A 24,314-nucleotide genomic window follows, 5' to 3' on the forward strand; every position below is an offset into this window, starting at 1 on the left:
CCTTCCCACACTGAAGCCCAGCTGCCTTTTACAGTCACGTGATGAACTCCTGCAGACAGGGCAACCTACGGGGGGCTCCAGGAAGAATGACCCTGCAAGACAGTGCTTGTCAATGACTTGGGGAGGACTCTGATCTGCACAGAGGACCCTATCTTGTCCCAGCATCCACTAAAAGGTTCCTGAGCCAAGGCCTCAATGCCCTCCTCCTGGAAGTTTCCAGGTTTCCATTTGCACATTGGCCAAAGTGGAAGATTGAAGAGCGCAGACTCCACCCAGCCCTGTAGCCTCAGGGCTGGGAGGAACAAAGAGAGGACCTGAGCTTTTTCGGTCTTTCTTTTAACTCCTCTAAATTTATTTGGGTATTTAAACAAACAGAAACTACATCATGCATCGTTACTTTTTGCCTTTGTACAACAAAACTAAGTACTCGATATCTCTGCAGAGGTTTGGTGCTCCTTTTTTTTTCCTTTCTTTCAGTAACATCAGGCAGACTTTTCGATATGATCCAGTTTTGCACAGTCACTAGAGTGTCGCATCATGAATTATTAAATCAGTGCTTCGTGGTAATACATAATTTCTTATCAATTATTCATGCTAATGTGTGTGTAGTTTACTTAATTGTGTTATTGACGATCAAAAGTAATTTCCTGAAAGTCCTCAAGGACACAAAATTTAATCAGCATAACTACTTTTCAGATGCAATGCTGTTAAGTATTCTTAATTTGCTCAACAGTTCACTTATTTATGTACCTTTCTGGAGGAAATACGAGTTTAATCAAACAATTAGATTGAAGAGTTAGTGTACATAAGGGCTTGAGCTCACATCCTTCAACCAAACATTCGTAATTACAGGGAAACGGAAGCAACTTTGCCGCTTTTTGGCAAATCGTTTCATCTTTATACTCAACAAGCAAAATACAGCAGGAAGAAGGATTTGATTTTTTTTTTCTTTAAAGGAGACAGTGTGTTTTATCAAATGCTTCATGGTGATCATAGACGAGGCATGATACACTCAGGAGTATTATTTGGGGTCATGGAGTGGGGAAGGTAAAAGGGAACAGGAAATGTGAAAGTAGAATCTTTCGATGATAATAACTGAAACCAAAATAACCATCATGAAGGCAATAACTATCCGCATGGAAACACCATCAGCAAAAGCCACCAAAGACTGCAACCTTTCAGGTGCTGGGCGCCCCTGCCAGAAAGCGGCAGAGCTTATGCTATTGCACGTTCCCCTTGGATCTCCTCCAGGTCCCATCCACACCAGAGAAAACAGCCACACTAGACCAAAACAGAAATCTCTGTGAAATTTGGCCCTTTGGAATTAATGCTCTGCACACCATGAGAAAGCTGTCTTCCCCATGCTCCATTTCTGCACATACGCCGTTCCTGTCTCCTTTCCTACTTTTTTTCCCTCAGTAAAAAACACCAGCACTGAAGAGCCCCCTCTACATGCCAGGTACCTGGGGAAAGGTAGTTCATCCATATGCGCAATTATTTCAGAGGCGTTCCTGAAGGGCTTCTTCCCTCTCCAAGGGCCCTTAGGCCCCCTGGACCAAAGAGCTGCTTTTCAGTTGCTTCACTTCCCATTAACCCACAGGTCTATTTGGGAGAGAGGAAGGGCTTGCAGGTGAGTGCTTCAGGTACCGGGGCCACACTGGTTCCACACCCACAGTGTCAAGACGGCAGACCCCAGTTCATGGAGCAGATGGTCTGGGTGATTAGCCCAGTACCCCTGGCCAGATGTGCCAGTGAAATCTCCTGGGTCAGAGCCACCGTGGACCTCTGGGACAGGCTGTGTCGTGTTGGCCCCTCCCTACGCTACATCTTCTCACTTTCTAACCAAGCCCACAACCAATATTCTCCAACAAGAGAAAGGGCACTACTGCTTGTCTTGGCCCAGGGGAGCAAGAGCCGCTTGGGATTCCACCGGTTCCCCAGTTATCAAACAATGTAAGGGGGACAGGCCCTTTTCTTATCATGAAACTTCAGCCCATGCCACAGTTCCTGGGGTTGACAAGACCTTCAAAGGCAGCCCAGGGGGGAAATAGGAAGGGTAATGGATGAGGAATCTACCTCCCTCTGAGACTCTGGGCCTGGATGGAAATCCCAGGGAGGCTCCTCACAGAGAGGGCTCTGCTGCCACCAAGTGCCATCGGGATCTGTTGCCAAAGAAGCCACCACAATACAGCTGCGCTGGTGGGACTCCAGAGGGACCCTCCAGGTGAGACCCAGCTGTGGGTCTCACTTGCCCGTCCTGGGTCCATGCAGAGGCCCTGGGGCTGCAGGCTTCTCCTTGCTATTTGGAGAGTTTTCTGTAGGGTCTGAGGCTGGGAGAAGCAGGGGCGGGAGGAGGGCACGCCAGACAGGGCACTGTAGACCCTCATACACTCTTCTCTGCCTCGCTCTGTTCCTTGGTGGGAGAGATCTTGTCCTGGCTGCCATCTGGGGGCGCCGGCTTGGCGACAGGGCCGGGGCTGCTGCTGGTGGAAGGCAGGAGGTTGGCTGACTGCAGGACGGCTTCTGAGTGCTCACGGGCTTTCATGCGCAGGGCGGCCACGCTGGCCGTGCGGTTACTCTGGCAGCCGTAGGTGGGAAGGAAAGAGAGTCCCATGGGGTCTGGGACGCAGCAAGAGCACAGTGGGCCCCCTGGAAAAGGAAAAACAACAGGCTCCCATCACTGTCTACTTTCTGCCTCTCAGGGCTGGGTGACAGGGAACGGTCTGAGTTCTGAAGGACAGAAAGATTGATTCCCTCTGGCGCCAGATACTAAAGGGAGAAGGACAAGTGCTCAGAACCTCAAAGGGACCTAGTTAATCGTTCAAAGGTTTGTCAGAGCATCAGGGACACCCGGTCAGTCCTGGCTCCCTTGCCAAGGAGCTGTGTGGCCTTAGGCCAATATCTTGGCTTCTCTGAGCTTCAGTCTCTACTTCTGTAAAATGGGGTAATACCTACATCGCAGGATTATAAGGAGGATCCCATTAAGTCATTCCACATTCCCAAACTGTGTCAAGCACCCCTAAGAACTCACTGGGGTACTGGGGGATACCTTAAATGGAGGGAAACCCAGCCACACGTGTCAGGTGCCAGGCAAGCTGCTGGCTGCAGGCAGTTCCTGGCTTAACCACGAGATCCTGCTGCATTCCTGTCAAGAATGTTATCGCTTTGTGAAGCTGGATTTTGCAAGTACCACACAAAATTCCACATTGGAATATAAAATGTGGGTGGCAGAGTCTAAAAGAATTCCAAGATTAGAGAAGCTGTACAAAGCTTATAAGGCATATAAGCCCCTTAGAAAGGAATAGTGGCTATTTAAAAATGAAAGCAGTCAGGTGCAGTGGCTCACACCTATAATCCCAACAGTTTGGGAGTCTGAGGTAGGAGGATCACTTAAGCCCAAGAGTTCAAGACCAGCATGGGCAACATAGTGAGACTCTATCGCTACAAAATAAAAATAAAAAATAAATTAACCAAGCACAGTCATATGTGCCGATAGTCCTAGCTATTCGGGAGGCTGAGGCAGGAAGATCACTTGAGCCCAGGAGTTCAAGGGTGCAGTGAGCCATGATTGCATCGGTGCACTCTAGCCTGGGCAACAGAGCAAGTCCCTGTCTCTAAAAACAATAATAATAAAAGAAAAGAAAAGAAAACATTATTTTCTTTCATTTTATAAGTATTATTTTTCAAATAGCTACTAAGTTGTCAGGACATACTTAGTGAGCTGCTTGGACCTAACCATTGAATTAACAGAACTGTTAACTGTTATATATTGCTTATGGTCCAGGGGGTGTCGTGAACTGAGGTTTGAGAACCTCAGAGGGAACCAATTTGGAAAGTGCTTAGTGTGGGTTCAAGCCCAGGTCAATCTTTCTCACCCATGTGTTGCCTCTGGGCTGGTGATAATGGAAAACATGGAGAAGATGGAATTTCTTCATGTGGTCCCAGCCAAGGCTGAGGTCTGCAGCAAGGTCAGCACCAAGGTCAGCACCCTTGTGTCCCACCTCCCTTGCAGTCCTGGACATGTCCACAGGCTGCGAGTGAGCCTTGAGCTGCTGTCCTGCCTTTCTAAGCATGCTCTGGAGTCCTTCCTCGAACCACCAAGGGGCAGTAATCGTGAGACAAATGCCTATGCTCTCTGGAGCCTGGAAGGCCACTCAGGCCCGGCATCCACTTTTAGAGATCAACCTCAGGGGCAGCTGCAGCTGCACCAGCTTTTCCAGCAGCTGGGACGTCCCCACCCTCCCTTCCCAAGACAGCATTCCTAATGCCAAAGCCAGGGTACCTTCTGCTCCCCTCAAGCACATTCACGAATCCTCCTCTTCCTTGCCAAGCCGCTGAGAGACAAAGGGAAGCTCACCTTTACCACCCACTGCTCCTCTTATCACATTATGGTCACCCATACTGTAGGCGTGGCTCATCCCCCTGTCCAGGTAAGGAAACTGAGTCTCCAAATTTGCAGTTTATTGTACAGAAGGGACCAGAACCTCCTGGTGACCTTTCCCTCTCCTGTATCATAATGGGAGGTTTAAATGCAGCTTCACCTCCTGCCTCAAGTTTGACTGAGGGGCTGATCCAGTAGGCAGCAGATACCAAAATGAGTGTGAGGCAGCACACATGCAGAGTGTGCAAGGGAGCTCTAGGACCAGCCCCACTGCCCTGCAGGCCCACTGGCCTCCAGCCTGTCATGTGTTTAGTCAAACCCTAGGGCCTGGCTGCTCCACTTCCCCTAGGGGCTCTTACACAGGCATAGCCACACCCTGACACCAGTCACTGAGAGACTGTTAGAGGGAATGACAGCTTTTGCTGGGAACAATGCCTTCTATGAGTCTCAGGCCTTCCTGATGGTTAGAACCCACCCCCAGGGGCCCTTGTCTTCCTCCAAGTCTCCCTGCCCAAGGGCACTCATTGGTGAGGAGCACCTAAGGTGTGAAGACACCAAGTTATTAAGAATGGTGGTCCCCCTTGGAGCGGGTATGCTGTAGATTTGTATTTTCCTCTCTATGTCTATTTAGAATTTTTTTTGTTTTTCTACAGTGAAAATGAATTTAAGTTTAGAAACATAATGTTAATTTTAAATGAATGTTAAAAAGAAGGAAGATCGAAGACAGACCCAGCAGGCACATCTGAGAGCAGAGATTGGTTAGGGCTATAGGCTCTCAAGGACCTGGAAGGGGCCACCGTCCTCAGGCTTAGCCCTGGGTAGCCGGTCCTGGGTCAGGCCAGATGAGAAAGATGGGCTCAATCCATCTCAGGCTGGTATTAACCCAGCCAAGGCCTTGCTTCAATGTAAGCATCAATGGTGAGTTCAATGTTCTGTAACTCAGTGGGAAATCTAGCCATGTACCAGACGTATAAGTGACAGAACCTCCTTCCCCTGGAGCCATAGCTTACAGCCGCTAGGTCACACCTGCAGCGGACCCCAAGAAAGCCACCCGTAACTATACTGCTGGCCCTCAAAACCCAAACTTAGAAGTTAAGAGGAATAAATTAACTCACAGAACCAAGGCTGCAGCAGGGTAAAGAGTCTATGTGTGCCTAGCTCACCCCCTACGCACATACACACACAGCACTGGATTGATGGGAAACTGAGGACCAAGTGAAGCCAAGGACCCTGTAGTTAAAAAAACGTTAAGGACTGTACATACCTTGGAATATGACTCAAAAGGAAGGGAATTTTGACACTGGCTCCAACAGGGGTCAACCTTGAAGAAATTATGCTAAGTGAAATAAGCCAGTCACTAAAAGAAAAAATCCTGCAGAAGTCCTCTTCTGTGAGGTCCCCAGAGTACTCCAATTCCCAGAGACAGAAGTAGAATGACACAGACCTGGGGCGGGGGAGGGGAAGTGGGAAGATGGGGGAAGTGGGAAGTTTGCAAGATGAAGGGTTCAGGAGATTGGCTGCACATCAACAGGAATGTGCTTAATACAACTGAGTCACACACTTAAAAATGGTTAAGATGGTAAATTTTATGTTAGCGTATTTTACCATAATCAAAAGAAAATAAGATAGTTTTGTTTGTTTGTTTTTTGGCCAGAGGTGAGTTGAGGGCAAAGTGATCCAGGAAGGTGAAGTGTGCACAGGGTAGCCAGGTCTGTTTTTACTCCTTCAGTGAGCAAGAATCTCCAAAGCCCCTCCAGCTGCCAAACACTCACCCAGCCACACCCAGTCCCATGTCCATGGGGCTGGCACTCTCAACCGACTGCACTCACTGGGCCTTTGCCTAAGGAAGCTTTGCAGAGTTTTCACACATCCCTCCAGTTCCTGACCATTGGTGGCAGGGGCAGGGGGGAGTGGAATTCCTCAGCAGGCAGCTGACTCCGATAGGTGCGCACTGACCAACAAGAGTCTTGGGGCCCAGCACAGTGGCTCACACCTGTAAAACCAGCACTTTGGGAGGCCTAGGAGAGTGGATCACCTGTGGTCATGAGTTCGAGACCAGCCTGACCAATATGGTGAAACCCCGTCTCTACTAATACAAAAATTAGCCGGATGTGGTGGCATGCACTTGTAGTCCCAGCTACTCCGGAGGCTGAGACAGGAGAATTGCTTGAACCCAGGAGGCGGAGGTTGCGGTGAGCCAAGATCGTGCCACTGCACTCCAGTCTGGGTGAAAGAGTGAGACTCCTTCTCAAAGAAAAAAAAAAAGAGCCTTGGGCACACAGCCCGACACGTGCCATCACTCCCTTTCCTCATCTGCACCCTTTCTTCATCTGCACCCCAAGCCTGAACTGCAGCTAAAGCGTCCGTCAAAGGGGGCGGAAGCCTGCAGGTGGACACAAAAACACAGTAACAGCCACACCCAGGAATGTGGCAAATGAGCCCTGGCCATCTGAAGGGAAGTCCTCAGAGGCTGCCAAAGGGGCTTCCCCTGAACTTGCCCATACCTGAATGAGAACTGGGAAGATGTGTGGATCCAAGACAGAGGTATGGACAAGATTGAAAGAGGCCACTGTGTAAGAAACAAGATTAAAAGCAAACAGGGGACAAATCTGGTGAGATGGTTAACAAGGAAAAGTATAAAGTCTATAATCTGCATCCAAGGATCCATCTGCACAAAGGAGACATGGCTCAGTGATCAATCATGTGTGGTCAATACGACTTCACAGTAACTTCACGGCCATCCCACAGGGTTGTGGGTTGCCTTAACAGAGGCAGAACCTGCAGAAAAAGGAAAGGTAAAGTCCTTCTATCTTGTGTGATGGTCACACCCTGCCTTATGTCTCCCATCAACAGACACTTCTGTCATCACCCTAAAGAGAAAAGCAGTTGAGGGGATAGGAAATACAGTGATCTGGGCACATACACATGTTAACTTAAATTGTCCAACAACCAGCATCTCCCTTGAATTCTATAGCCATTTTTTGCAAAGGAAAAAAATGATTTTGATTTCTCAGTGATCTGACAGTACCAATATGATGCCTGCACAAACAACTTCATGGACCCTGTACACTTTTGAGAACTTGAAATAACATGATGGAGCTTCATCCTCCATATAGAACACACTGCGACTATGACAAATTATGTTAAAGGAGGATATTTAGTTCCCAGGGTGATTCATTAGTAAATAGTTACTGAGTAAAAATCCAGACCCAAAGCTCACGCACTTTGGCCATGAAACATGTGCTCAAGTAGAGGCCGGGTACAGTGGCTCGCACCTGTAATCCCAGCACTTTGGGAGGCTGAGGCAGGTGGATCACTTGAGCCCAGGAGTTTGAGACCAGCCTGGGCAACATAGCAAAACCCTGTCTCTACAAAATATACAAAAAAATTAGCCAGGTGTGGTGGCAGATGCCTGTAATCCCAGCACTTTGGAAGGCCAAGGCAGGTGGATCACCTGAGTTCAGAAGTTCAAGACCAGCCTGGCCAACATGGCGAAACCCCATCTCCACTGAAAATACAAAAATTAGCCAGGCATGATGGTGTGTGCCTGTAATCCCAGGTGCTCTGGAGGCTAAGGCAGGGGAATTGCTTGAACCCAGGAGGTGGAGGTTGCAGTGAACTGAGATCATGCCACTGTACTCCAGCCCGGACAACAGAATGAGACTCCATCTAAAAAAAAAAAAAAAAAAAAGCCGGGTGTGGTAGCACACTGCTGTAGTCCCAGCTACTAGGACCTTCACCAAATGCTTAAAGATTCTCCTATGTGCAAAGTGCATTTCTATTTCTAACATAAGTTGTATGATTTCCAAGACTGCCACAAACTGGAAAGAAATGTGGCTACTAGTGGCAGACCCATTGATGCTTAATACTGAGAAAAGAGACAAAATGTTATAAAACAGCCAAAAACCCTCCAAATGCACAATAAACTGGAGCCATTTGCACAGAGGCAAGCAGAGCAGAATCCTGGGATGGCCCAAAGTCATCGCAGTGGCCACTGTGGGTCTCAAGGTATGATGTTTGACAGGGCTTTGAAAACTGCACCAAGCCTGTGACTATTAGTCATGGGGCCACTGAGTTGGTCATGAGAGGAGCTAGACTCTGCCTCTTTATTACATCATAAAGTGACAAACACACTTAGAAAAAGTCTACCCTAAAACCAAGTCATCATTATGGAAACCCTATAAACAAGTGGCAATAGGACGTCTCTGGGGCCAGAAAGCCCAGTGCATCTGTGTAGGGCAGAAGAAGGTGATGAAAAGAAGAAGGTGGTCAGAAGAAGGTGGTCAGAAGAAGGTGGTCGGAAGAAGTCTGACCCCTGACCCCACTGTTAACCAGACACAGGACCCGCCTTCATCCACTCAAGCTTCAGCTTCTGCGCCTTAGCACACCTACTTTGGTGATAAATCCTATAAAGCAACTGGTACTTAATCCTCAAACAATTATTTCCTCAACCCCATACAAATGAAAGGACAATTCTAAGTCACAATCCACAGCTTATTCCAATTTCTGGTTCAATTCCATGACCAGCTGAAGAACCCAAGTTGTCCCGAGTATCCCCCAGAGGACGCCACGATGGACACGAGACCTGCAACCATACTCATGCACACACACGTAACACTACATACGTGCACATAGGGTATGTGCAGTGACTGCGCTCACCGGCACTGCGTGCCTACCCTGCCTTTGGCACAAGCCGTACGCCTTTTCACAGCTGTATTTGTTCCTCAGTGAAATCTTCCCATCTGGCCAAAAAGTAATTTATACTGCCAAGAGAATTTTGAAGAGTGAGCCAAACAAACTTTCAAAACCCCCTTCTTCATTACTTGATTTCTACACATGGGGCTCTAGAAGGGAATAGAAGAGTACTTTTGTTTTGTTTTTTTTAATTTGTCAAAAGCTATCACGTGCTCACTTCAGCAGCGCATACACTAAAATTGGAACAATAAAGAGAAGATAAGCAAATAATATTTTTTAAAGATAAAAATTTAAATAAAAAAGTTTAAGCTAGTATTAATGGGCTAAAAATTGAATTAGCTACTAAGGAAGTCATACTTGTGTGCATATAACAACAACAAAAAACATGAATCTACCAATCGTCCAATAATAGGGAACTAGCTGAATAAGTTATACCCATATAGAACACACTAGAACTATGACAAATTATGTTAAAGGAGGATATTTAGTACCATGAAAAAGATACTAATGAAATAAGACATTTAAAGAATCAGTAAAGGAGCAGTAAATAAACAACAAGTCATCAATAAGTCAACATGCATACATTTTGGAATACATATGCATGTGTATAATACATACACATGTGATAGACTGAATGTTGATGTCCCCCCACCCCAAAATTCATATGTTGAAATCCTAAACCCCAAGGTTTGGGAGGTGGGGCTTTTGGAAGATGATTAAGTCATGAGTATAGATCTCTCAGGGACTAATGTCCTTACATAAGAGACCCCAGAGGGTCGCCCTGTCTCTTCCTCTTCCACTATACAAGGACACAGCAACAAGACACCATCTATGAATCCAGTGCCCTCACAAGACACTGAGTCTGCCAGCACCTTGATCTTAGACTTCCCAGCCTCCAGAACTGTGAGAAATAAATTTCCATTGTTTATAAGCCCCTGGGTTTATGATATTTAGTTATAGCAGCCCAAACCGACTAAGATGATCCATATCCACATATACTAACACACATATATGCACATAGTGTACATATATATATGTATAGCCATAGACCACATCAATCTAGCATCATAGGTATATGTATGTAAATATAAATTTACTTAGAAATAGAAAAATGTATAAATTTCAATTCTTAATTTAAACTTTTAATTTGTAAGTTATTAAATATATGTTTATTAGATATATATATATATATATTCATAAGTGACATCTTAAAATGTTCCAATACCAAAATATTCACAGTATCTGGTTCTGGGTGTTGAGGCTATGAATTTTTTTATTTGTGTTTTATTGTAAGTTTTGCTCTTTCTAAACTGACCAGGTATTACTCTCATAGAAGGAGTAATCTCCTTGGGGTTTGTGATTTCCTGTCTTCTCTCATTCAGAGATGGTGACAGATGTTCTCCTTCAGCACAGAGTCCCCCATAGGTTGCTAAGGGATAAAGACCATGTCTTCACCACCCAGTGAAGACTCCAAGATGACTAATGGCATCCGTCTGCACTCAGGGTATTGACAGCAAACACAGGGCTGAGGGTGTGCCACGAGATTCACCAGCAACCTTCTATTCATCTCCCCTCTCATTTGTGTGGACCAAAGTCAGTGAGTCCCTTCCTGCCCACCCCCACCCCATGAAACCCCTAAAAGGCCATGACTCCCTCCCTCCCCCTGGCAGACTTGTGCCATCACAAAAGTCTATGCAAGAGCCCTCTGGTCCTTAAATGCAGTCTGAGAACATGCTACTACCTCCTGGACACTAAATTAAAACACACAATTTGATTTCCATTAACTTACAGCAAATTCTGCTGAATTGATCTAATCGGCCTCCATTCCTATATGACATCATGCTTTAAAGGTTTGGTCTGAATATAAATACTTAATGTAATAAATACAGTCTGAAATATTTGATCTCCTTGGCAGTTTAATTGATCTACTACCAAGACTGACAGGAAAAATTAAGTTAGCTCTGTCTCGTCTCTGCCAATAGCACATTTTCATCATAAAGGTATGTGGACTCCAATGCTGGTGACAAGGAGAGCTCTCACACCCCGTTTTCCTGTTGAACATTCAGGTTAGGGTAACAAGAGTTGAACAGAAAATGAATGCATGGATTTATGAGACATCTAGTGTAAACAGCATAGTTCACTTCTTTTCACTTTATAGTAAAATAAATGAACTGATAAACATTCTGTGAGTCATCACACCATTTCCTTATAGCTCACATGGAGAGTTTAAGTGGGAATATTGGTAGATGTCTACAATATTTAAGCGTATTTTTAGCTGCTGTGTTTAAGTGCAGTCACCAAAAATCAAACAAAAAACAAGGCCAAATTCACACCTGGACACACTGTCTTCTCCTAATGGAACTCCTGAAGTACTTTCTCCTCCTCTTGTTTTATGGCTTATTTCCTGTCTTTTCACCATGAGCCGTGTTTGTTTTCGTACACACCTCACCTCCCAAGCTTGATGTATGTGCCTCCCCCATCCAATCTCACAGCCCTGATTGCAGAACAAAACTGTCCCATTTTGGTACAAAGTAAACATTCCGTGAATATTTAGTGAAGGGAGAAAAGGAGAGAGAATCTATCTTTCTTGACCGAGTTGGCATATTTTATTTCTTCAAAGTTGCCATCTCCTGAGTTCTAAGCTTCCTCAATACCCCATGGAAAGAAAAACTGTATTCTTAACAAAGTTACCCAATCTGATTAATGTCAAAATCCCTGGGCTAATTTGGAAGGGGTTTTGGTGGAATCAGCTCTAAATCCCACTTGTCCCTTAATTTCACCTATTACATGTAAGGCCTTTGTCTCGACAATTACTTATGCACTCAGCAAACATTCATTGATGGGGGCCAACTCACCTGACCATTCCAACCAGAGCTTTGTGTTCTGACACAGTCTCAGGGCCAGTGCACATGTTCTATTTCTGCTTGGATGTCTCCGCAGGGTCAAACAAATAATGACAGTGGCCCCCAGATCTAAGGACCCTCAGCACAGCCAGAACAGCCACAGGGACACATGTTCCTGGCAGTCAGATGCCAATTCACACAACCCTCCCTCCTTTCAGTGGCAGCCAGAGCTCGGCATGGGCAGGCTGCTTCTCCTGCTGCCTCTGGCACCAGCCAGAGCCTTCTGCTCAGCTCTGTGCACTCCAGGGCCCCATTGATTAGCAGGAAGGGCAAACCCATCAGCACCCATAGGAAATGGCTTCTGGAAAGTGAGTTGCAGGTTTTCAAGTCAGAAGATGACAGAAGGTGCCTGTCAAAGGAACAGAATCAATACAGGGTGTAGGGGGCTGGAAGGTGGCACACCCAGGTCCCTGAATTGTTGTGCCTCTGACATTCATGCTATGTGACCTTGGACAGTTCTATCTCTTCTCCAGGCCTCAGGTTCCCCCACTATATTCTGCAGAAGCAGTGGTAACATGCTTGTCAAAGAGATTCCTTACAAATCTTAAGTGCCAGGATTCTCCACCTGTCTTCCTGACATCAGCTAGGCATGGAGGGGCCAGAGTTGACCTAGTCATTTTCCCCATGAGGAATGACCACTTCTGTCCCTTGAGTCCTCTGCTCCCCAAATGCCTGTATCCTCAGAAACGAGCCAAGGGCCCTGGGAGACTGTGTTGTTTTCCTGGAGCCCCATGTGCTGCCCACACACCACGAAGCCCAGTCACCATGCACTGGGTACTGGGAGACCCTCCCATGGGAGAGTAAATGCTTGCAGGAAGCAGAAACCTCTGCCCCGGTGATCCAAACCCAAGCCCTAATCAGATTCCAAGTGACTTTTTGGCCTCAACATCCTGACTCTAACAACAATTACAAGCACTTAGGTGGATTTGGATGTGCCGGATACATGGGCACCATTAGGTATGGCCATTACAGTCTTTGTTTCACAGGTGAGGAGCCTAGCATCCACCCCAAGGTGACCCAGTGTCAAGAAAGAGGCAGCACTGCCAGGTTCCTTCCCTGTGTTCATGTTTCTCTCTGCCTGCGGTCTCTCACCCACTCACAGCTTAAGCATCTTCTCTGGAAAGACTTCTTCCTGTGAAGAAAGTTCCTCCCTCCTCTGGGCTTCCCCATACCTTGTATGCCCTTGTTTGCTTCTATGAGAGTACATGACTGTCACCTGAACTGGGATTCTTGGTGGACCTGTCTGTTTCTCCAAGCCTACCTCCTGAAACCGCCAGACCCTTTGGGTAGGGATAGTCTAATTCATTGGTCTAATTCATTGCTAAGTGCTCAACCTGTGGTTCAGAGTCTGGCAAAGTGTAGCTACTCAGTGGGTGCTGAATGAAGAACAGGAAAGCCTCATCTCTGGAGTCCAGCAGGTGGCCAGCAGTGCAAAGCCAGGTGCCAATATCTTTGGAATCTCCTAAGAGAGGACCTTCTCTCAGGCCCAGAGCAGCACAAGATTCTTTCCTTCTTTTCCCAGACTGCATTACATTTTACTCTGCACCAGACTCTGTGCTGGGGCAGAGGTAGGTGGAAGGATCCAGAGGTGCGTTGGATGTGACCAGTGCCCTTAAAGTGTAAATAGTCACAACTGGAAGTACGGGTGATCAAAAACAAACACCCCAACTCATGGCAGGGGCCAGCATAACCTTGATACTTGTGGCAGTTAGTGTCTGCAGTCAGTCTCAATGGACCACACCTCCCAGGACTCACGCCCACATGCAGTCCCCTCTGCCTGAGTCTGGACTGGCCCAGCGATTGGCTTTAATAGGATGCAGCAGCAGTGACACTATACGCATTCTGGGTGTGACCCTTAAGAAGGCCTGGCATCTTCTGCTTTATACTCTTGGTACCCAACCACCACTCAACCCCACCCCAAGCTAACCATAGGAGAGACCATGTGGAGAAAGAGGGAGAGGTTCAGCCTCCCAGCATCTCTGTAAAAGCACCAGACACCTAAGTAATGCCATCTTGTATATACCAGGCCTAGCTGCCATCTGACTGCAACCTCACAAAAGATCCTAAGGAAAAGCAGCCGAAGAACTGACCAGTTGAGCCCAGCCAGTCCTCAGAATGATGAGAGATAACAAAACAGTTGCTATTTTATAATACTAACCTTTGGGGCAACCACAGTTAAGTAAAACCATACCAAAACCTGGAATGGAGGTTATAAGAAAAAAAAAAAAAAAAGTCCATCTCCTCATGATCATAGCTGCAAACACCCTAAAGAAAACATTAGCAAACCAAATTCAGTAATATGTAAAAAGAATAGCATGTCACATCTAATTTGGGTCTATTCCAGGAATGTGCAGTTGTTTTAACATTTACAAAAAAGAATCAATATAATTCATCCACCGGGCGCGGTGGCTCAAGCCTGTAATCCCAGCCCTTTGGGAGGCCGAGACGGGCGGATCACGAGGTCAGGAGATCGAGACCATCCTGGCTAACACGTTGAAGCCCCGTCTCTACTAAAAAAAAAAAATGCAAAAAAACTAGCCGGGCGAGGTGGCGGGCGCCTGTAGTCCCAGCTACTCAGGAGGCTGAGGCAGGAGAATGGCATAAACCTGGGAGGCGGAGCTTGCAGTGAGCCGAGATCCGGCCACTGCACTCCAGCCTGGGCAACAGAGCGAGACTCCGTCTCAAAAAAAAAAAAAACAAATATATAATTCATCCTACTAATATATTGAGAAAGAAAAAAATCATACAATCAGCTCAACAGCTACAGAAGAAGTGATGAAATTCAATATTCATTAATATTAGCAATTTTTAAAAATGATAATCAAGAAAAAATTCTTAGAAAACTAGGACAAGAAGAAAATATATTTAATTGATAAAGAGTATATTAAAAAAAAAAAAGCAGGCAGCAAACACAACTGTCAAACCCTAAGAGCTTCCTCATGAAATCAATAAAGCAACAGCAGGTCACACACACCACGTATGACATGATTCCATTCACATGAGATGTCCACAATCTACAGAGACAGAGGGCAGGGTCAGGGTTGCCCTGGGCTGTGCAAAATGGAGAAAGTGCCAGTGACTGATAATGGATACAGAGTGGTGAAAATGTTCTAAAATTGATTGTAGCGATGGTGAACACTCAAATGGTGAATATTCTAAAAGTTATTGAATTGTACACTTTAATGGATGAATCATATAGAATGTGAATTACATCTCAATAAAGCTTAAAAAAAAAAGAATAAGGCCAGATGCCTGTTTTCACCACTTCTGTTCAATACTGTACTAGAGGTTCTAGCCAGCACAGTCCCACAAGAAAAAGAAATTGAAAAGTATAAGCTTGGAAAAGAATAGACAAACAATCTTTATAGACATGCTTGTGTACATACAACATCATAAAGAATCTATGACTAAACCTAATTGCAACAAATCTGGTAAACATAATGCTCAGCCAAAGAACTCAGACACAAAAAAATACATACTGTAGGACTCCATGTATATGTGTGTATATATTTTTGTGTGCTATATATTTAATATATATAAGTACATGTATGTATATGTGAAGTTCAAAAAAGTCAAGACTATAGATTGAGCTCCCCGAGTCCAAAATTTGAAATGCTGTAAATCTAAAGCTTTTGCATGCCAACACGACACCCAAATAAAATGCTCATTGGAGTGTTTCAGATTTAGGATTTTTAGACTTGGGATGCTCAACCACTAAGTAAAATGCAAATATTCTGAAATCCAAAAAAAAAAAAAAATCACAAACACTTCTGGTCCAAGCACTGTGGATAAGGGATACTAACCGGTACAGTGTTTCAGTGCCTACTTCAGTGGTAAAGTTATATCATCATTAAAGTCAGCAGAGTGGTGTCTTTTGCTAAGAGGAAAAGTGACGTGAGTAAAACAAGTCACATGGAGTTGGGAGTGTGGAGTGCAAGCAAGGTAATCTGGATGCTTGAAACCATTAATGAAGTCCTAGGTGCATGCTTCATGCATTTTTCTAATGAATATCCTATTTTACAATACAACCATTATTAAAAAATTTAAAAATTTTTTAAAACATCACAATTTCTTAAAAAAGGAAAACATCATTAAAGAAGAAAAGGGGAAAGATGGTTTCAGGGGGCCTCAGAGGAGGAAGAGGTCACTTCTGACTCTTACATCAGCCTTTGTGGACAAATGCTACGGCCAATACAGCCCTCAGAAGCTGGACATTTCAGCCTGGAAGCCCAAGGGCAAAGACCAAAGCAAAGCAAAACATTCTTAACTAATGCAGGGGCCATACCCTTAGGAAGGCCATGGCCAGACCTCTGCTAGCACTCCCTTCCCCTGCACATCCTTCCCCTCATCCTCACGTACTCTGTGCAGGACCAGGACTGCCGCTCAATTGCTCGTGTCTAGTGAGTGCCATTGCATGCCTGCACAACGCGGGGCACATGACCTACAGCAGCTCCTTCAGTCCTCACAGCGTCCAAGGTGTCTGCGGGGAAGATGGGGCCAGACTCCAGCCTTTCTGTCCCCAGACTCCTCCCAGCCTGGGCCTTACCTGCAACTGGCTGGAACCATCTCACCTCTCCAGAGGGGATGAGGAGGAAGGCAAGAAGGAGTCAGATCTTACTCCATTGTCCTGCCGCTGTTCTCTGGCCTCGGGCTCTGACTCTAGGCAACCACACTGAGGACAAGGGTCCCCATCATGTCCACCTTGCCCAGAAGGCTGACCCCTCCCACCTGGGAAGTTCAGCTATGATGCTGCCACTCAGCAGGCTGCCCTGCCGGGTACAGGGGGTTGCTGTGACTCCTGCAGCATGAGCATGCAGTGAGTTATGAAAGCTTTCCCCTGGCAGCTGTAATTATGTCCCACCTCACACCCAGCTCTGTGAATCACAGGTTAGAGGCAGACCAGCTAAGTGGGGAGAGCACCTCCTCCACTGTGACTCTCCAGCCCCAGCTGCTCCCACCCGGCCTGTGGCCAGCACTTCCCCGGAACAAACCCAAGCGCCTCCCTGGCCATTAATAACCTCCTCTGCATTAATGAATTGTGAATGCAATCCTGGCCATTAAGACAGCCTAAGAAAATTATTTGTATTGGGACAGATTTTTTTCTAGACACCCATTATTGTCATGTTAATCCTCTCTGCACAGGAGTAGGGTCCAGCTCTCTTCTTATTTGAGAGTTTCCATAAAATAAAACATGCCCACAGTGAGCCCAGCAAGCCTGCCTGGCCATCCCAGAGGACAAAGCACATCACTGCATGAAGCCCTAGGGAGGCCCAACCACGAAATCCTACAAAGGACATCTCAACAGGGTCAAAAATTGGAGCAACAAGGGTTACAAGGAAAGGGTAATTTTCAGTAGCAATAAAGTTTCAGAAATGGGAGAAGTTTTAGAGAAGAAGATACTTTACTGAGTCCTTTAAAAGTGAATGGGGTCTAGGGACTGCAGCTGGGCATGAGAATGGAGGACTGGTCAGCAATAGTAGCTGGTGTTCAATGATGGTTAGTGATAGTGTTGCCTCCCACATGCTACACACTGTCCTGAAGGCCTCAAATGCTCTAGCTCGTGTTCTCCTCATTCAGTCTTACGAATTCAGTGCTATCGTGATCTAGATCCCCATTCTGCAGATGAGCGGGCAGAAGCACAGAGTGTTTCGGTGATTTACTCGAGATGTGCATGGCTACAGAATGGGAGAACTACGGTTCACACCAGCAGGCCCTTGCTGGAAGCCACTGTGCTAGTCAGCTGCTTCAGAATTAAAGGAGAAAATACCCGCAAGAGTCTGGTTTCTGATTGCCTAGCTCTGTCTCTGGTGGGCAGCTTCCTGACTCGAGGCAACCAGTTGCCTCACTGCCTGATGGGGTCAGCCCGATGGCCATCCAGGCACCCTCCTGGTAACACTGCAGGCTGGTCTGCCACACCTGCACCCGTGGACACTCCACCTGGCCAGCCTCACTGGAGCAGCCAGGAATTCCTTCCCAAAAAGGGCTGCCATCTCCCACATCCCACCTCCAACCCTTGCCCGGCTCCCTCTGGCCCAAGCAGCCCTGCTGACCTTGGCAGCCACATCTTTCTCGTGCACTTGCTGCCCCACAGGCCCCAGCACCAACCCTGCTGGGCTAGCATCGCCAGCTCTCTCAGTATGTGGAGGGTCTCTCAATATGTGCAAGACAAGGACTTCACATCCATGGCAACCATGCCCAGAACCAAAAGACCAGGACCGTCAGTTCAGAGTCCTCTGATGTGTAACCACACATAATGCTCTCAGCGGTACCCCAATTGCTCACTGGGAGAACAGGTCTTGCCCTGGGGCATTCGGAGCCCTGCATCGACCTCACGTTCTAGCTGGGGGCTGGTGCAGCACGGAACAGCCTTTGCGTGGATCCTCAGTCACAGGAGAGCAGCACTCAGAGGGTATCCAGGGCTGGGCCCAAACCTCCGTGGCCTACCCAGAGACATTTGTTGTCTTTGGTCCAGGGCTGTGTGATACCAGTAAGACCACAAAGCCTGGGGAAAGAGACTAGCACTGATTTGGGTCTGGTAGCTGAAAATAACTTTGATTCATTTCTTCTGGGTGAATTGCAAGCTGCTTGGAGAAGTGGTTGGGATGTCTGGGCTAGAAGGGGCCCCAGGGCTCAGCCCACATTGGTTCTGGTCTCTGTGGTACTGGGCAAGTCCAGCCCCTCCCCCAGTAGACTTATGACTGTTCTCACTTGCTGGGGAGCAGCAAAGGGGGATGTCCAAGTCCTCTCATTGTCCCCCAACCAGCGGTGCTCATCCAGAGGAATGAATGAAAAAGTGGTGTCTGGTAGTGCCAGGCAGGGAGGGAGGGACACATCGGGAACCCGAGGACAGCAGCCTCCATCCCAAGGGGGTGACCCACCCAAATCAGTGATGTGTGAGCAAGCGACTTCCCCTCCCCAAGCCTTGGTTTCTCATTTATAAAAAGAGCTCAGTCAGGTGCCTTCTAGCATGGGCATGCATGCTGTGCTAGTCCCCTAGTTGACTAGCAGCCCCTAGGGAGCAGGATTCAGGCCTGAGAAAAGGAGAACTGGTTCAGCCAATAGCTGTGCCCAGCCACCTCTGGGGATGCAGGAAGATGAGGGAGGTTATGTCATAGCCCAGAGCTCCTCAAACTGAGCTAGGACCTAAAAAATTGGGGTCATTCCTTGCCCAGGCTTACATTGGGCTGTGTGCTTAATTTCTGCAGCTTGGGGAAACCTAAAAGAAGGAGAAGACTGGGCTGCAAAAGCCAGAAACCTGTGCGGCCCCAAGCCACATACCACGTGTTCCACCCTCACCCTATCTCTGGGCACCCTCCCATGGGCACCCAACACACCAACCATTCTCCAGAGGGATCTGGTTCTTCTACTGGCCCCTGGAATGCTTTGCCTATGCCATTTCCTACACCCAGAATCCCTTCCCTCTTTCTTCCTGGACACTATCTAGGGAGACTCTATCATATTCTCCTTCTGTCTCCAGAAACCACCTTTGAAACACACTGTGTGTGTGTACGTGTGTGTCCCACCTACTGGAGAGGGACCCCGGGGATAATTGAACCCCGGGGGTGTTAGAAGCTGACCGTGCTGCAGGCACACACCTCCCACCCCCATCCAGGGTCCTGGAACAGAGATCCCCACACACTTCCAAGAGTGAGTCAGTGCTGACCTGCTGACTCCAAGGCAGCCCCAGGGACTGGCAGCTCAGAAGACCTCACTTCCAGAAGTGTCCCACGTTGGAGCCAGGCGCTTTTAGAATGCAAAGCTGCCACGACCCACATAAGCAAGCCCAGCTTCACCCACTGGTTGTACAACTACAGACCCCCTCTTGCTATAATGCTGACCACACTACTGTGAGAATTGAGTGGCAGGTTGCCTGGTAGAGCACAGGAGAAGTTTCCATAATCAGTCACTTGCCTCCCTTTCCAACACGACTTAGCTTGTCGGAGATTTAAAAGCCACTGCTCAGAGAGACCAGGCAGGAGTGGGCCATGGAAGGGAAAGGTGTCAGGATGAGCCCAGGGAGCAGAGCTTTGCTGGGGACAGGAGGCAGGTATGCAGAGAGAACTCAGAAAGCAGAAATGGGACATCCCCTCACAGCCCAGGGGGTGTCACAAAATGGCAGGGCCATGGCAGGTCGAACCAAGGACCTGCCAATTTGGCCCAAAGACTTGGAGGCAACATTTAAAAGATGGAAATTGTTATGGACTGAATGCTTGTGTCCCCCTCAAAATTCGTAGGTTGAAATCTTGTGATGGTGTTCAGAAGCAGGGCCTTTGGGAGGACTTCGGCTATGAGGGCGGAGCCTTCGTGAATGGGACTCATGCCCTCTTAAGAAGAGTCCTAGAGGACCTTGCTCTCTTTCCACAAGGAGCAGTCAGAAGCCTGCAGCCCCCAAAGAGGGCCCTCACCAGAACCCAACCCTGCTGGCGTCCTGATCGCAGACTTCCAGCCTCCAGCACTGTGAGACATAAACTTCTGTGTCTAAGCCACTCAGCATAGGGCAGTGCGTTATAGCAGCCTGAACCAACTAAGACAGGAATACTTTGAATGTAAATACAAATCTCCAGCTTCTCTGGAAAATGCAGCAATTCTGGCAACACAGAATCCACATTCCCACACAGCCACAATCAGCTGGCAGAGCAACAGCTGCCCCTTGAGTGGGCAAAGGCCCCCCATCCTGCCTCTGCCCAACCCTAATCTGAGGGTGCCCCCAGCAAGGCTCCTCGCATAGCTGCTTCTGGTGGTAGCGACATGTGCATTTTACCCAGGCCTCTCTCAGAGTGGGAAAATGACAAACAGACCCAGAGGGCCTCCTGTTTCAAGAAAAGGGAGCAAGAGCTCATTTGTAACTGGGGAAAAAAAGACAACACCTGCACATGCTCACTTTGCGCCCACCTGCCTGGCTCTGGAAACACGGTATATCGCCGACCTCAAGGGCCCGCCACGCCCCTGATTAGACATGAAGGGGATCTCACAGGGGTGTGCTGTCTGCCCCTGAAGGGCCCCTACAGTGCACAAAGACATGTCCAAGTTTGATGAGCACACTGTGATTCCTGCCACCTCCACAGGGCCCTGTAGTCCCCAAGGTCTAGCAAGAAAGGCAGCAACACAGGAAAGTCCATCTCCAGCAAGGCAGGCATGGGGCAGGCTCCGGAGAAGGTGGGGGCAGGTCACAGCCCAGCCAGAAGGGCTTAGGAAAGGGGTGGAGGGGAGAGGAGGAGAGTGGACAGATGTTTGTGGCCACGTTCACTCGGGCCAGTTGGTCCAGTTCAGCACCACCCCCTCCTGTCTGCACCAGCCTCTGTCGTAGGTTGGTGCTGAGCTGGGAGCACCCCTAGGGTGTGGGAGCCACAAGCCCAGCTCTGTCTCCCTCTCACACACTGCCCTCAGCCTCCCCACTGTCCTGGCTGCAGTCTAGTCCTCAAGCCCCATTCAGCCACTGCTGGAGTCCAATGGGGACTCAGCTCAGCCTATCAGAGATGCTGTGGGAATCAATTCCTATTCATGAGGCCAGAGTAGGGTGAGCAACCCTCATTTGTAAAAGAGAAGATGACTTTCCTGACCTGGCCCTTGCCGAAGAAGACAGTGCTGGGTGGACACAGGATTGACTGCTCCTTTGCCAAGCCCCAGCCCCTTGGATGATGCCCGCATCCCACTGGTAATCTTCTGGATTCCCCTTCTAATTGGTTGCCTGCACCCCTCTAGCCCCCGAGCAGCCCACTGTGTCTTGTAAACATGTCCCAAGTTTTCTCTATGGGGTTGGGGAGTGGGGGTGGGTTCTATGTGGCCCCCCGAGCACCTGGACCCTGGAGCTGAAGGAAGTACCAGGAGAAGGTACTGAGCTAAGTCTTGTCGACATCAGCCAACTGAGCCAGGGGATGCACCCAGCTGCCTGGACCACTCAGAAGCAGTCCCAGGCTAAAAGGGCTCCACCTCCTGCAGTGGGAAGTCCAGACTCAGGATCCTGGCATCCAGGGCCATCAAGCTCTGGCCCCCGCTAGGCACCCTCACCCGATCTCTGGGCACTCTCCCATGGGCACCCTCCTTGCCCCTGGAACTCTTTGCATATGCTGTTCCCTACACCCAGAATACCTTCCCTCCTTCTTCCTGGACACTGTCTAGGGAGACTCCATCATATTCTCCTTCTGTCTCCAGAAACCGCCTTTGCAACACAGATTGCCACACTGTGTGTGTGTGTGTGTGTGTCCCACCTGCTGGAGAGGGACCCTCCTCAAGAGCAGGGAGACCTCAGGCCTTAGCAGAACATGCAGGGGACACCCTAAGGGTGTGTCTCCTACTTCCTATTATCAGAAAAAAAGCCTATAGCCTACCCCTGTGCCCCCACCTCCCAGACCCCTGTGACAAACGAGCCCCCTAACACTCCCCCAGACCCACGTTGGGACCCAGCTCTGCTCCTGGCCAACACAGCTGCATAGCCTGATCACTGAAGGAATAGGTTTGGGGCCAGTATCTGAGAAACACTGGATGAGCCCATTCCAGTGAGGCTGCTCAGAAATCCCAAGGGCCAACCCCATAGGAACTCCTTTCTCTGAGTCTGACAAAATGTCCCTAACAATTTCCATCCTTCAGACGAGACAACAGCTACTGAGAAGAGAGTACATCCTGGAAAACCACAAATCCTAATAGCTCAGACCTCTAGCATCAGGAGACCTGAGGAAAGCAAGTGGGCCGGCTGCACACATGGAGAGAGAGCTGGGAGCAGGGATGATTGTCCCACCCAGGCCCCACCCATGAGCTGCAGGTTGGCACCTAACACTGTTACCAGGGAGCAGGAGAAAGCTGCGAACATGGAAGTCACTGTGGGGCAGTCTCCTCTAGGACCAGCTCTCTGTGGGTGGAATGATGCTTAGGACATTCTCTCCATGCTCAGGCCGCATGTAGGAAGCAATCAAGATAGCACTGGACAGCACCAGTGGCCCTGGCTGTGACTGACAGGAAGCGAGGAAGCTGCACAGGCCCAGGTGCAAGGATGGCCAAGCTGAGACCCAGGCTGGTCACACAACCTCCACCACCCCCACAAGGTCATGCCCACCAGCCCAGCCGAACCCAAACTCACCTTTGAGGGAGGCCACATGGGACAAGGCCTGGGCGTAGGTGGCTGTGTTCAGGAGAGTCCCCGGCAAGCAGGAGGGGAAGAAAGGCCCTGCAGGACCTACCGTTCGCCCTAGGCTGGCAAAGGAAGGAGATCACATTGAGGTCTCACCCTATGTCTGCAGTGCTGCCCATGGCCCACCGGGCCTAGAGACCCACAGTCTCACCTCTGCTGGGCCTCCAGCACCTCCTTCTTGCTCCGGGCTTGGTCCCCAGGGGGCGGGGAGTTGATGTTTCTCACTGGAGGAGGCGTCACCTCTGCCGTGGGCTCCTTGGCTCCTGGCTCCTGGTCCGAGGCCCCTCTCTCTGTCTTCCTCCATTTGGCTCTTCTGTTCTGGAACCAAACCTGAATCCCCGATGGAAACATGCACCCAGTGAAAATCAGACAGGAGGAGGGAGCCAGAACCCTGGACACAGTGCTGGCACTCACAGCTCACCCTGCAGCCTCCTCTCCACACCACGCCCTCTGAACTGCAGTGTCAGGCCCACAGAGGGGTCAGAAGATCCACTGAAGAGGTTAGGACAGACATTTTTTAATGAACGTTAAATAATAGAAAGTATCCGAATGCCCATAATAAGGGTAAAAGCACTGTCTTGTGGAAATCCTTAACGTTGAGTCACACGCAAGTTCATTTATTTGATGTGAAATGTATTTCCTACTGGAGGTGGAGGATCACCAGCAAAGCAGCTAATGAAACCTAACCCGGGGCTTCCTCATCACAAAGACTCACTAGCTCTTCCGACAGCTGTGGTCTGGGTACCTGGGTGTGTCTGGTCTGGCCTCACATCTATGATATCATCTGGATACACATCATGACATATTCGTGATCAGCAGCCCAGTGTACCCATTAGAAACATTGACTCTGGGTCAGGTGTGGTGGCTCAGGCCTGCAGTCCCAGCAGTTTGGGAGGCCGAGGTGGGTGGATCACTTGAGGTTGGGAGCTTGAGACCAGCCTGGCCAACATGGCGAAACCCCGTCTCTTTTGTAAAATACAAAAGTTAGCTGGGTGTGGTGGTACATGCCTGTAATCCCAGCTACTCAGGAGGTGGAGGCAAGATAATCACTTGAACCTGGGAGGCAGAGATTGCAGTGAACTGAGATCATGCCACAGCACTTCAGGCTGGGTGACACAGTGAGACTCCAGGAAAGAAAGAAAGAAAGAAAGAAAGAAAGAAAGAAAGAAAGAAAGAAAGAAAGAAAGAAAGAAAGAAAGAAAGAAAGAAA

At 48.4% G+C, this 24,314-nt stretch overlaps 1 protein-coding gene across 2 annotated transcripts in view; it reads right to left on the minus strand.

Annotated features, from left to right (window-relative positions):
* Positions 1–440: 440 nt before the first annotated feature.
* DRGX (dorsal root ganglia homeobox) overlaps positions 441–24,314 on the minus strand; it is a 77,545-nt gene continuing 53,671 nt past the window's right edge. For both annotated transcript variants that reach the window (XM_017885546.1, XM_017885545.1), the window contains 3 exons: positions 23,256–23,434; positions 23,054–23,166; positions 441–2,649 (listed from right to left, as the gene is read on the minus strand). In XM_017885546.1, the coding sequence (XP_017741035.1) occupies positions 2,384–2,649; positions 23,054–23,166; positions 23,256–23,434 (558 nt within the window). In that variant the 3' untranslated portion in view covers positions 441–2,383. The remainder of the gene's footprint in view (positions 2,650–23,053; positions 23,167–23,255; positions 23,435–24,314) is intronic.

The sequence above is a fragment of the Rhinopithecus bieti genome, unplaced genomic scaffold (assembly GCF_001698545.2).
Source record: "Rhinopithecus bieti isolate Rb0 unplaced genomic scaffold, ASM169854v2 scaffold_15143, whole genome shotgun sequence".
Lineage (NCBI taxonomy): Eukaryota > Metazoa > Chordata > Mammalia > Primates > Cercopithecidae > Rhinopithecus > Rhinopithecus bieti.